The following is a 13,415-nucleotide window of genomic DNA, read 5'->3' as shown; positions in this document are numbered from 1 at the left end:
TTAGTGTAGCACAGTGGTTCTCAAACCTTTTAATTTCAAGGACTCCCATAACTCTGAGTGTACCAATGGAACCAAATGGACCCTTTCCATTTGGTTCCATTTGTATACTCTCAGAGTTACACACCCGTAAGGGTTCCATTTGGAACCCCCTCAAGGAACCATGAGGGTCCCTGGACCACACTTTGAGACCCACTGGTGTAGCAGAGTGTTTCCAGTGAGCCAAGATGCACAATATCAACACCCTGACTCTGTTTGACCAGAATGGAACAGAGCCTTCATTAGAATCATTGGTAACACCTGTGAAGGAAGAGGCCCAATTTCTGTCCAATATGGCTGCTGTGCATAGAGCCTATTAGACCCTTCATCACCCAGGAGTCTGGCCAGCTCCTTATCCAAGCCAGACACAGACAGACAGACAGACAGAATGTCAGAGAGCATCAAACCCAGCCATCCCAGGCCGTGTGACGCTGGTTTGGGGTCAGAGAGGTATAAATAGCAGTGTTCCAACTAGTCAAATAAGGCAGCATGGGGGCCGAGGGGGCTAAAAGTGTTCGTTTGGGAGAGAGGAGAGATTCACTGATGTCACTACACAACATGGCCCACTGACTGGCTGACTGGGAAACCCCATACGTTGATGAGCGGAGTCCCCCAGGGCTCTATACATTCGCGTTGTAAGCTTGTAGATCGGCTAGTTGAACGTTCTGCCCAGAATACGAATGCTGGGGTTTAAGTGGTTAAAGACACAACACGTGATTCTCGCACAATGAAAAGTGTCTAATTATGACTTTTTATGATCTTTGGCTTTTTCAGCCTTTTGTTTATTGATAGATACAGTAAACTGACAGGAAATGGAGAGAGATACACGCAGCAAAGGTCGTCGGGATCGGGATTCGAACCCGCGACATGTAGGTGCCCAGAATCCGGCCCTAAATATGAATTTTTAAAGGTTCACTATACGTAGGTTTTACGCCCTCTCCGGACTGACTTGTCAGACCAAATATCTACCGCAAAACAAGAGGGAATGCCCGTTTTGTCCAGCAACGATAGTGGGCTTATGAGCTTCAGGCAGTACCAAGTGACAACCAGTAGGTGTCCTACCCGAGAGTAGGGAGACCACCTCCAGCCACTGCACATGCTTGCATTATATTGTATTAATTAACATACTCTACCAAACAGATTGGACCAAATGTTTTATTCATTAAAATATATATTTTTATAAATGTCACGACATCAATAAATGAAGCTGTGGTCTTAAAGGTGTTCATTAAAGGTCAGGATGTCTAAATCTAAAGCACATCTAAAACTGGACTCATTAACAGTTAAACCTGTGTGACTGGTTTATTACACTGACCAGCCCACTGGGGAAAGCAATGAACATCATTCTGTTTTCATGAGTTCTGGAAACTCCTGCCAACACCAGGATAATATCAGAGAGAAGGCGGGGGGGGGGGGGGGTTCACAGAGAGAGGGAGGGAGAGGGAGGATGACAGGAGCAGTTGGAACAGTGCAAGAACAGTGCCAGTAGTCCAGCTGTTGTTCCAGCACTGTGTGTGTGTACGTGTGCGTGTGTGTGGTGTAGTGAAATCTGGGGGCGTTACCAACATGTTGCAATACTTGGTAGCCTCACACTGACCAGCTGCAGTTTGATCTCCTCTCCACCTCTGTACTCTCTCCTTTCGTCCCCGTTCTTTCCTCTCCTGTCCTCCTCCTTTCCTTTACTCCCCTCTTCTTCCCTCCCAATTCCTTCCTTTCCAATAACCTTCCCCCAGCTTCCAAACACACACACAGATTACCATACACAAATAAAATGTCAGTGTACAGCGTGGAAACAAGATATAATCCAATAGCATTAGCCCTGCAAAAACACTTTCCAATGCCTGTGTGTGTGTGTGTGTGTGTGTGTGTGTGTGTGTGTGTGTGTGTGTGTGTGTGTGTGTGTGTGTGCGCCCGTGATGGAGAAGACACCATGTTGACCTGAATTGTACGACAGAGTTCAACACTGTCTACAGACTAGAAACCAGATGATGTACAGTAAGTACATTTACTCAAGTACTGTACTTAACTACAATTGATGCCCATTTTCTCTCCTGCTTTTTGTATATACCCAAAGTGAATTATACCTGTGTGAACATGTGTTTAGCCCCTTCCCTTGCTGCACCAACTGGTCTATTGAACAGAACTCCACCTTAAGAACACTGTACCGGCTGCAGCTACTTTCTTTAATCTACACACCTGATGCTAATGTTCCTAAAAAGGGACATGCACACACCTGCATACAATGCTAATGTTCTAAACATCATCTACATACCTGCTACTACACACCCCACCTGTATATTGAACTTGACTTCTTTTTTCTTCTTCCCTCTCCTGCTCAACCCCATTCTCTCTTCTCACAAAAACTACAAACGGAGCGCTCTTGAAAAGAAAAAAAATCCTCTTTTACTCCTGTAAACCTGTGATGTGACAATAAAGATGATTCTGATTCTCTCTATCTTCTTCCTTCTCATGAAAAAAATTAATAAAATACAAATGAAGGAGCAGCCACGAGAAAAACTATTTCACCCACTTCTTTACCCCTATGATGTGAATGAAATGTGTCTTATTAGGCGGCCATAGCTGAATGGGTAGAGAGGCCAACTGGAAGGAAGAAAATGGTCCTAGGTTCGATTGCCGGCCCCGGGCAATGTGTGGAGGTGTCCCTGAGCAAGACACTTAACTCCCTAACTGCTCCTCCCATGCGCTAAAGTCTGGACCACTTGGGCAGCAATCAGCTTGGGTGAAGCTGAAAACTGAATTAATTAACCCATTCAAAGCGGGAACGCATCAACCACTTTATCCATATTTTATACTTTGGCTATTAAAAAATGGCAGCTCATAGCGCGCTATTTTTGAAAAATCTTAACCATTTTGTGCAAATATATATATATATATTTTAAGGGAACATTTGTAACTCAAATCTTTGCTTCTGGGTCAAGGAAAATACGTTTTTCTGAAAACTATTAGGATTTAGAAGACTTGTTACAAATGTTTGCTTTAAAAAAAAATATATATATATATACATATATATATATATACACACACATATATATATATATATATATATATATATATATATATATATATATATATATATATATTCATGGACAATGTATAACCAATATGGAATAGAAAAATAACTAATAATTGTATATATATTTTATTTTTGTTTTTCTCTTGTTTTTTGTTTGTTTTTTGTACTGTCCTGTTTTGTTATTTCTGTTCCCCCCCCCCCACTTTTATGTTCTGTCTTGTATTCTTGTATGTGTATCTGTCTTTTGAAAATCCTTTGTTCCAATAAAAATTGAGTTATAAAAAATATATATATATATATATATATATATTCATATGAGATTTGCACAAATCTTCATGATTTTTCAAAAATAGCCCAAAGAAAGAAAAAATTACACCGATTATTTCCCGTTCTAAATGTGGTTAATGAATTATGATGAATCATTTACCTGTAGAACCGGGCTGTTGTCAAAGTTGTAGGCGCTGGGTCTCCCCTCCAGGGTGGAGAAGGCCACGTTGCCCCCGGTCAGCGGGGAGATGTCGCTGAACTCGTCCGTGCACAGGGCCTGCATCTCGTCCTCGCCGGTCCTGATGAAGCCGCGGTTCTGCTTCTGGTAGGTCTTCTCGCAGGAGCCGCTGTAGTACTGGTAGGGGACCCAGGGGGCGTCCTCGCCCGTCCGCTTGTAGATGGCGAAGCTCTCCGGGCGGCTGGTGTGGAACTTGAGGCGCACGTAGGTGATGTCGAAGGCCTTACCTGCAGGAGCATAACGGAAAAAATATTTAGCACACAACAAACGACTGAACGTTTCATGTTGATCGGATCCAAAAGGGTAATTTATGCTTTAAGTCGTTCAATCCGGGGACGCAGCTCTGTCATTTTAGATTTCTTTGGCTATTCAAAAATAGCAGATATACAAGCTCATAGCACTCAAATCTCAAATCTTTGCTTCTGGGGGTCCCAGGAACAAAATGTTCTACAAATGTTCGCTTTAAAATATATATATTTAAAGATTTTCACATATTTTCACGATTTTTCAAAATAAATAGCAGATCTACAAGCTCATAGCGCGGCACCGAGTGCCGCACTATGAGCTTGTAGATCTGCTATTTTTGAAAAAACATTTGTAACTCAAATCTTTGCTTCTGGGGGTCCCAGGAACAAAATGTTCTACAAATGTTCGCTTTAAAAAATATATATATTTAAAGATTTGCACATATTTTCACGATTTTTCAAAACAAATAGCAGATATACAAGCTCATAGCGCGATGAGCTTGTAGATCTGCTATTTTTGAATAGCCAAAGAAATCTAAAAATGACAGAGTGCGTTCCCGGATTGAATGGGTTAATTGGTGTCGTGCGCTGCCGATAGCAGATCTACAAGCTCACAAAGCGTCACATCGTGACACGGAGACATGGAGTCCTTCTAGCTGTTGCGTTGGAAATAAACAGAACTTTTGAACTAGCTCCAGCCACGGCGATGTCAAGAGGACATCAACTTGGGTTACACACATCAACACAGTAGGCTAATAATACATTCCATTTATTAAATCAGAAGGTGTCGCTTGCCGAAAATAGATTACAAGCTCACAACGTGTCGTGATGCTTGTGGATTGGCTATTTTTGGGGGAGCAACACCATTGGATTCACTTGCGGATAGGGGTGCCAAGCAGTAAGGAACGCATAGCGCCAAACCTAATAGCAAAACCCTTTGTAAGCCTGCCCAGAAAACACTGATTTAATCTGCAGCCTTCATCGTCACAAAAGCTTTTTTTCACCTTCACATTCAAACATAAATATTATAATAAAATATCGGCTGAAACCGATTATTCTGATAACGGCTCGACACCGATATTGCATTTTTAAAAGGCTGATACAGATATGATGAAATTGTGCATATTTAATACGTGATGGTAGCAGTAATGTAATCATAGTAACAATGTTATGGAATTAATTTGGTAGTAGGATAGGATTCCAGTCTCTGTGAGGTCTCGTGTTATGTTAAACATATTTGTCGTGTCTCAGCAGGTTGGGCGCTGTACAGAACCCTGACAGAATCGTCACCGTGACACTATCTCTCCACAGGGTGGGGGGGTGGGGGTATGGGTGGTGTCGGGTGGGGGGGGGGGGGTGTTTGTACTGGCTTGGAATTCGCTGTGTAAACAAGGTGCTGCTAAAACAAGAGGCCCAGACATGGATCCATGCCCAACGCAAATATAGGTGAAGTCATGTTGATGTGTGCGTGTCATACAGGAAACAATGACACACACTCTGCAGCTCCGCGTGTGTGCGTGCGCGTGTGTACTTCCATTTCTATACTTGTAGAGTCGAATTTTCCTTAAGCTTAGTTAAGCTCACAATTAGGAAAAGCTTCAGGTTGAGGTTAGGTGCGTTAGGGTCATGTCTGACTTATGCACTAGTTGTGAGCCAGCACCACATACAAGACAACAGCGTGCTCAACTTGTGAGCTTGTAGATCTGCTATTTTAGGTCTGCGACACAGGCACGCAAAAAGTATAATTCACGCTTTAAGACGTTAAAAATGGCACAAAAGAAAACTAGAAAGGTGCAGTTCCTTGGAGAACCCGGTTATGGGTTGCGTGACTGCGAGGACCGTCCACAAAAAAGCAAAAAAAGAAACTGCTTACATTTGGGACACATTCAAAATGCCTTCGTCACTGTCCTCATACCAACGGTCAATGCCAGTGTGCAAGTTCAGATCAATTGGTCAACCCACCAAGGAGAAAACATGGTTCCAGACAGACTTTATAGTAGGATAGTGAGGAGAACATTGGTGTGCTCACTGCTGCAGTGGGCCCACAATAAACGTAACAAATAATAATGATAAAATGGCATTGTAAAATGTTAATGCCCTCACAAGTTTAGTGATACAAACATATGTGTAATAAAAATGTGTGTGTGTGTGTCAAGGTTAATATCAAACGGTGTGTTTTATCTTTACAGCAGGGCGTGAACCCTGTTTGTAAAGAATTATAAAGACGGGCGATCGTCCCACTGCGTTGAAACTGACACCGTGTCTGTGGGTCATGGATTATACTCTCTTTCAAAGGGCTAGTTCTAAGAACATATTAATTCTGATAAAACGTAGTATGAAATTAACTTCTTTGCAGACAAACATCTTTAACACTCATATTATTTTACATATATGTACAGATATATGCTCATGTATATGCATTATTGCAATAAAAAAAAAATCAATCAATCAATCCATGGAAATGAACCTTCTATATGTTGAACATGACTATACTGTAGGTACATTTTAGATTTTGATAAAATAGCTTGTAGATGAGCCATTTTCGGCAAAGTTGATTTTGGTGTAGAGGGAAAAAAGGAGCGGACCTAGTATAGAGCCCCGTGGTTAAGAGACTCTGGCATTGGGGTCATTTTTCAAGCCGGAAGCTGCCAGCCTTGTGAGATCAAAGCTCCGACACACAGAGCTGTGTGACGAGAGGGGACAGAGTCTGTCATTCTCATCACACACACACACACACACACACACACACACACACACACACACACACACACACACACACACACACACACACACACACACACACACACACGTATTGCTCTACTTCCGAGGACGTCAACATTTTAGGAGGGTGATTTTATTAATGCAATTTTGTTTACAGTTTCTGGACACCCCATGCCTAAAGCTGAAAATAGAAGCCCTACAAGCTCATAATGCATCAAAGCATGACACATTCTGAGCTTGCTGCTATTTTTGCAACCAAATATAAATCAAGCATAACTCCATCCCCAACCCCTAAACCTAACTTGTCTAAATGTCTAATGCCCAACACTAAAACCCTTTTTAATCCTAAAACAACCATTTGGCCCTCACAAGTACAATGATACAAGTATGTATGTGTACATACACACACACACACACACACACACACACACACACCCACCCACGTCCTTATTAACAGTACACACAGCATGTGTTGGTCCAGTGCAGACAGCAAACGTTCAGACAGGAAGAGGAGGAGTGATGGATGCAGGTGTTCTCCATGAGAAGAGCCTCGTTTATAGACTTTGTCATCTGGCCGTGACGTTCACCCAAAACAACCACAGATTTACTTTAGGATCTGCAGCAGTGGAACCAGTCTATTCAGTAGTGGAACCAGTCTATTCAGTAGTGGAACCAGTCTATTCAGTAGTGGAACCAGTCTATTCAGTAGTGGAACCAGTCTATTCAGTAGTGGAACCAGTCTATTCAGTAGTGGAACCAGTCTATTCAGTAGTGGAACCAGTCTATTCAGTAGTGGAACCAGTCTATTCAGTAGTGGAACCAGTCTATTCAGTAGTGGAACCAGTCTATTCCGTACTGGTTAGTATAGACATGGTCCACTGGTCCTTCCATCAGAACGCTCATAAGGGGAATTCAGCGTCTCCTTATAGAACAAATGCTTTATTGAGAAGCACAAGAATTTGACAGATGGGAGCCGAGACAGAGACAAAGACCACAGTCTGTAGAGACTCTGTTCTCTGGAGGACACTGACATATCAAATATGTTCTCTATCTACGAGTTTCCTAGGAAGCTCAATGGGGAGCCGAGAGCGCGCAGATTATGGGCATCACTTCCGGTTGGTTGTCATTCACTCAATTAATCTGCATGATACGTGTCAGTCAATAATAATGTGGGAAGTTGGCAACACAATCCGAATGAAATCAAAAAGGTTGTAAGGTCGTATTAGTCTGCCGTTAAGGTCCAAGAATGGTGATTCTATCAACAATGACAGCTGTCAGTCAGACACCGGGCTGAGTGTGTTGCAGGAGGACGTTCCTGTAGTCGTGCAGCTACATGTTTTAGAACTCCTTCAACACAACTGATTCAAATTAATGATCAATGCATTATTATCAAGCCCAAAGTTGCTTAACAAGCATTTAATCCCCATGCAGAGATTCAGGTGTCATAGCAGCAGCAGCAGCTGCAGCAATGAAACACTGGAGGTAGACTACAGCTAGATCAAGTGTCAAGAGCCGAACCAAAACTAACTAGACGCGTCGCAATTCAGGGCAATTGCAAAGTGTGGTTGCGCCGACGCGAGTCGGAGACCGCGCGACGTGCCATTCGAATCGGGTGCCGATCGGATCCTGCCTTCGTGATAAGTGCCGTTTTGATTTTAGGAAATAGGCCCCTCCCATTAAATAAATAGGCCCCTCCCACAAATGTAAGGGGCCAATCGTATTGTCACGTCACTCCTGAGATCGCTTTTATTTCATTTTGAGAGGATTGATTCTCCCAAAAATCATGTTTTTGCATCAAACGGTTACGTTTTGTGCATTTGTGGCGCCCCCTATGGATCAAAGTGGAAATGCTTTTGGGTATTTGTTGAGTAAACCACCCTCAACATGTGATTCAAATTTGGGATTGACCGGACGTCTCGTTTGTGATTTCTGCCATTTTTTTAAAAACGGGCCCCTCCCGCTGACTTTGGAAGCCATTTACGGACGAACGGTATGGACTATCAAAATTCTGTTTCACTCCAGATTATCGCATGGGTCCAGAGATCATGTGTACCGATTCTTGTGAAATTTGGACAAAATATATGGGAGGAGGAGCTAAAAGTGTGTTCTGAAGAAAATTCAAAATGGCGGAAAATCTATTCTGACGCAAATGGGCGTGGCCTATATGGGGAGTTGCGTCATAACCCAAGGAATCTAGGGAAAAAGACATTTTGATTTTACGACCTATGGTTCAAGAGTTATAGGCCAAAACGTAAAGGGGGCCGTTATAGCGCCACCATGTGGCCGATTAGTGTAATTATTTTTTCAATAATTTCGGAACAAATCATGAACATCCCCATCAAATCTGGTAACTCTAGCTCTTACGGTTTCAGAGCAAAAAATACTTGAATTTAAGTTTTTTCACTTTTCCATTAAAGTGGATGGGGAAATTTAATGTACTAATAAATCAATATAAATTAAACTATTGAACCAATCTCTTAGCAAAATACAATTGCACGATTCCCGGTGAAGTCGGTCATTTTGACATATGGCACTAAATTGGGAAAAATAAACTGTGGGAGGAGTAGCAGCCCGAAATAAAGTTTATACAGAATAAAGTTTCTCTATAACAATAGTCTGGTTGCCCATTCGGGCAACCACACTAACTAGAAAAAGTGCTCCTCGGAGCACAGGTCTCCGCCAGGTCAGGTAGGTTATTGTGGCACCCTGGTGGCGCTATAATAGGCCAATGTTTAAAGGGTACCATTTGTTCTTAGGCCTTGCACGGCAATCGGACACTGCATTCATGGTTTGAGGCATTTTGTGCAACATTTCTTTTTGCTAAATTAGACCTGCTGGTGGCGCTATAACAGGCCAATGTTAAAAGGGTGGCATTTGTTCCTCAACATAGTGTGAATGTGCGTGCAAAGTTTGACCGCAATCGGACGGTGCGTTCATCATTTGCGGAATTTTGTTCAAAACAAGCCACTACTGCAAACTTTAGATGTCAATTTTAGCCAATGAGGATGGAATATGAAAAATCCGTCTTGATCACATGACTATGGAGATCATGTGAACCAATTTGCGTGAAATTTGGATAAAATCGGAAGGAGTAATATAAAGAAATGTGTTTTACATAAGTCGGCCTCCTGGTGGCGCCATAAAAGGCAGATGGGAAAAATGCAGGGCAAAGGTTTTTCCTTGACCTCTAGGGAGTGTGCATACAAAGTTTTACACAGATCGGTGCAGTTTTAGGTAAAAACATGAATCGGCCTGTTATAGCGCCACCATGAGGCTGATTTGAAAATTTCACCGAAATTGCATGCTGTGTTCATGATTTGAGGCATTTTGTTGAAAATGGAGCACTCCTGCAAACTTTGGAAGCCATTTTTAGCCAATCAGGATGGAATAGGAAAAATCTGAAAGAGAAGTTTTGTTTAATGACTATAGAGATACTGTGTACCGATTTGCGAGATTTTTGGACAAAATCTGTAGGAGTACTGTCAAAAAATATGTTTTGCACAAATCGGCCTCCTGGTGGCGCTATAAAAGGCCCATGTGAAAAATGTTGGGCAGAAGTTTGGAATTGGCATCCAGGGAGTGTGTGTGCACAGTTTCGCTGCGATCAAGCCAACGGTGGCGGAGATTAGCTGGTGACAGACGGACGGACGGACGGACACACGGACACACACACGGACGGACACACGGACACACACACGGACGGACGGACGGAGGGTAAAACATACTCTCTCGCCATGCCTTTCGGCCTGGCGGAGACAATAAGGACACATGCAGGGGCTTGCAGATCGGCTATTTTCACTATTTTTTAAATAGGGCTTAATTGGTTAATTCATTCTTTTTCTAAGTTTCTCTTTTGGATCTCGAGCGAAAACTTTTGAGAACCCCTGCTCTTTAGGACAATGATATATCAAACATGGCTTTAAACTACTGACCACAAAGCTTCCAAAACTCCAACACTAAATATATAACTGAACAAACAACGATAACATAACGAGTCCCCAGTTCATAATATTCTCGCTCAAGTTCAACATAAAGTGTATTGTCACAGCTTAAGTTTACACTGTGTATTAGTGATGAGCGGGTCGACCCGTAACCCGCGGGACCCGCGGGTCAACCCGCGGCGCGGGTAGGTCGAGTCAGGATTTCAGAGAAAATTATGCGGGCTGAGGGTGAGCGGGTCAGCCGCTCTCCACGAAAAAAAAAAAAAAAAAACTATTTTGACCAACATGCTTGTTTATTCAGCCCATGACAATGTTGTGCTACTGTAGACATATAAAGGGACTTTGGGTACTTAAAAGAGCGCTATATAATATATATATATATTCCCACCGCGGGTCGCGGGGCGGGTTGAGCCATAGATTTATATATGGGTTCGCGGGGCGGGTTGAGGCGGGTCGCGTTCCGTCGCGGGTTGGGGCGGGGCGGGTCATGAAAAAACCCGACCCGCACATCACTACTGTGTATTATAAGGACGGGGTGAAATTATTTTCTGCGTCGTACAAAGTTACATCAAATAAAGAATAGGAGTGACAAATAACAGTAAATATGCATAAACTGTGCACAAGAATGGCACTGTGATATCAGTGTTATCACCATGCTGCTAGATAATGGATCAAATATCTAATATAAATAAATGGTGTGACAGTAATGTGTACGCTGTCTATTGTGCAACCTATCAAATACAAAATATATCAAAATGTATGAAAGAATGTAAGTAATGAATGAAAGAATGTATCTACATGTAACAAGAACAACTCCTGGTTCTAAGAACTGTATGTGTGGGATCAAAACCCTCTTGAATACATTAGTAAAAGATGATAGAAAAATACACTGTGGAGAATGAGATGACAGATTTCCAGCCAAGAATACAACAGGATATGACATGAATAGGAGCAATTCCCTACTGATGTGCAGGAAACACACAAACTGTTCTTTTCCAAGATGAAACCAGCACATTGTGCTCTAACAACATTACATTGTTACAGAATAGAACTACCGTATAATAAGTTAAATGAGTTATTAGTGACTCTTTAAGCTGTTATATACTGTAGTTGTGACTTTAAGTCACATGGGGGGGACCACATCAGATAAGTGGACCTCTTGGAGGCCTTCCAAAGGTCACAGACAAGGTCAGAGAGAGAAGGATGAGGCTGGCAGAGACCAGAACTGATACCAAGCAAACTGACTCTGTGAGAGCCAACTCAAGGCACAGCTAGGAGAAAGAGGTGCACTACCTACGTAGACACACTGTGGCGTGACAGCAGAACCAGCAGGAGGTGCACCACCTACGTAGACACACTGCGGTGTGACAGAGGAGCCAGTAGGAGGTGCACCACCTACGTAGACACACTGCTGTGTGACAGCGGAGCCAGTAGGAGGTGCACCACCTACGTTGACACACTGCGGTGTGACAGCAGAGCCAGTAGGAGGTGCACCACCTACGTAGACACACTGCGTGTGACAGCAGAGCCAGCAGGAGGTGCACCACCTACGTAGACACACTGCGGTGTGACAGCAGAGCCAGTAGGAGGTGCACCACCTACGTAGACACACTGCGGTGTGACAGCAGAGCCAGCAGGAGGTGCACCACCTATGTAGACACACCGCACGGCACGAATAACACTGGATAGGAGAGAGCGGGGGGCGTCTTTGTCTCAGAATAGATGTGATGCATTTGGGCAAATATTTAATCACGTTCATAGAAGCTCTACTCTGCTGTGGTCCAGTTTAATTAAGTGAGCGTGGTAGAGGCAGGTCTAATCTGCTATTGTGAAGCTCTGAGCCCCCTTCACACCCTGTCAGAGGGGCTTTCAAATGAAAAGAACACCTGCATACTTTAAATAGTATTGTATAGTCAGGTCCTCCTGTAGTAGTAGTATATTAAATAAAGTGGTTCCCAAACTTTTAGCGTGAGACCCAAAAGATAAAAGTCTCCCCGGGACACAAACTAGTGAAAATAGCAGATCTAGAAGCTCACAATATGCCGCGATGCGACACACTATGAGCTTTGTAGATCTGCTATTTTCACTACTTCTTTAAAGTTTTTATTTTCTTTGATTTAAAAAAAGAATGTCTACAGTTATTTTGAAAAAATAATGATAATCTAAAAGCCCTAGTAGTAGTAGCAGTGATAGTAGTAGATAGTTGTGCTAAATAGTAGTGATAGATGGTTGTACTATAAGAGTAGTAGTAGTGATAGTAGTAAAATAGCATTGAAGACACTAGTGTGAGGAGGGGGAGGGGAGTCAGACAGGACTGGATGGAATGTGCTTCCTCTGGGCTGGTTGACACAGAGAGAGAGAGACATAGGGAGGAAGAGAGGGAGGGAGGGGAGGGAGAGAGAGATGGAGAGAGAGAGAGAGAGAGAGAGAGAGACGGGGTGGTGGAGAGGAGACAGCCAGGCCATGTCAAGACAGGAGTGTGTGTGTGTGTGTGTGTGTGTGTGTGTGTGTGTGTGTGTGTGTGTGTGTGTGTGTGTGTGTGTGTGTGTGTGTGTGTGTGTGTGTGAGTTTTTTCCCGTGAGATGTAGGAGGTGGGAGGTCAAGGTCGTCCAGTTGAGACATGAACCTTCTATAAATTTAAGTCAATTTACGCACAAACTTGAAAGTCTAAAACGTACAGCAGAGTTCAAGACAACATCTTTATCTTGGAGCTTAAGTACTGTACACGACCTTCTGTACTGTACACGTCTGCATGTCCTCTACAACATACATGAATATAAAAATGGTAAATGAAGCATTTATACAGTGCATTAATCCAAAGCTCTTTACTATGTGCATTACATTCATCCATAAATATTAATGTTGTATTTCTACATTGAAGTATTGATACTTTAACTTAAAGGGATACTTCACTTTCGGGCCGGGGAGACATT

At 42.8% G+C, this 13,415-nt stretch overlaps 1 protein-coding gene across 2 annotated transcripts in view; it reads right to left on the bottom strand.

Annotated features, from left to right (window-relative positions):
• lamc1 (laminin, gamma 1) overlaps window positions 1-13,415 on the bottom strand; it is a 327,165-nt gene that overhangs the window by 289,285 nt on the left and 24,465 nt on the right. For both annotated transcript variants that reach the window (XR_013933869.1, XM_080439567.1), the window contains exon 2: window positions 3,498-3,802. Coding sequence is in view for 1 of the 2 variants with exons in the window: in XM_080439567.1 (XP_080295693.1) it covers window positions 3,498-3,802 (305 nt within the window). In the remaining variant the exon portion in view is untranslated. The remainder of the gene's footprint in view (window positions 1-3,497; window positions 3,803-13,415) is intronic.

Source organism: Gymnoscopelus braueri, assembly GCF_963280865.1.
Source record: "Gymnoscopelus braueri genome assembly, chromosome: 10".
Lineage (NCBI taxonomy): Eukaryota > Metazoa > Chordata > Actinopteri > Myctophiformes > Myctophidae > Gymnoscopelus > Gymnoscopelus braueri.
This window is presented reverse-complemented; position numbering and strand designations above follow the sequence as displayed.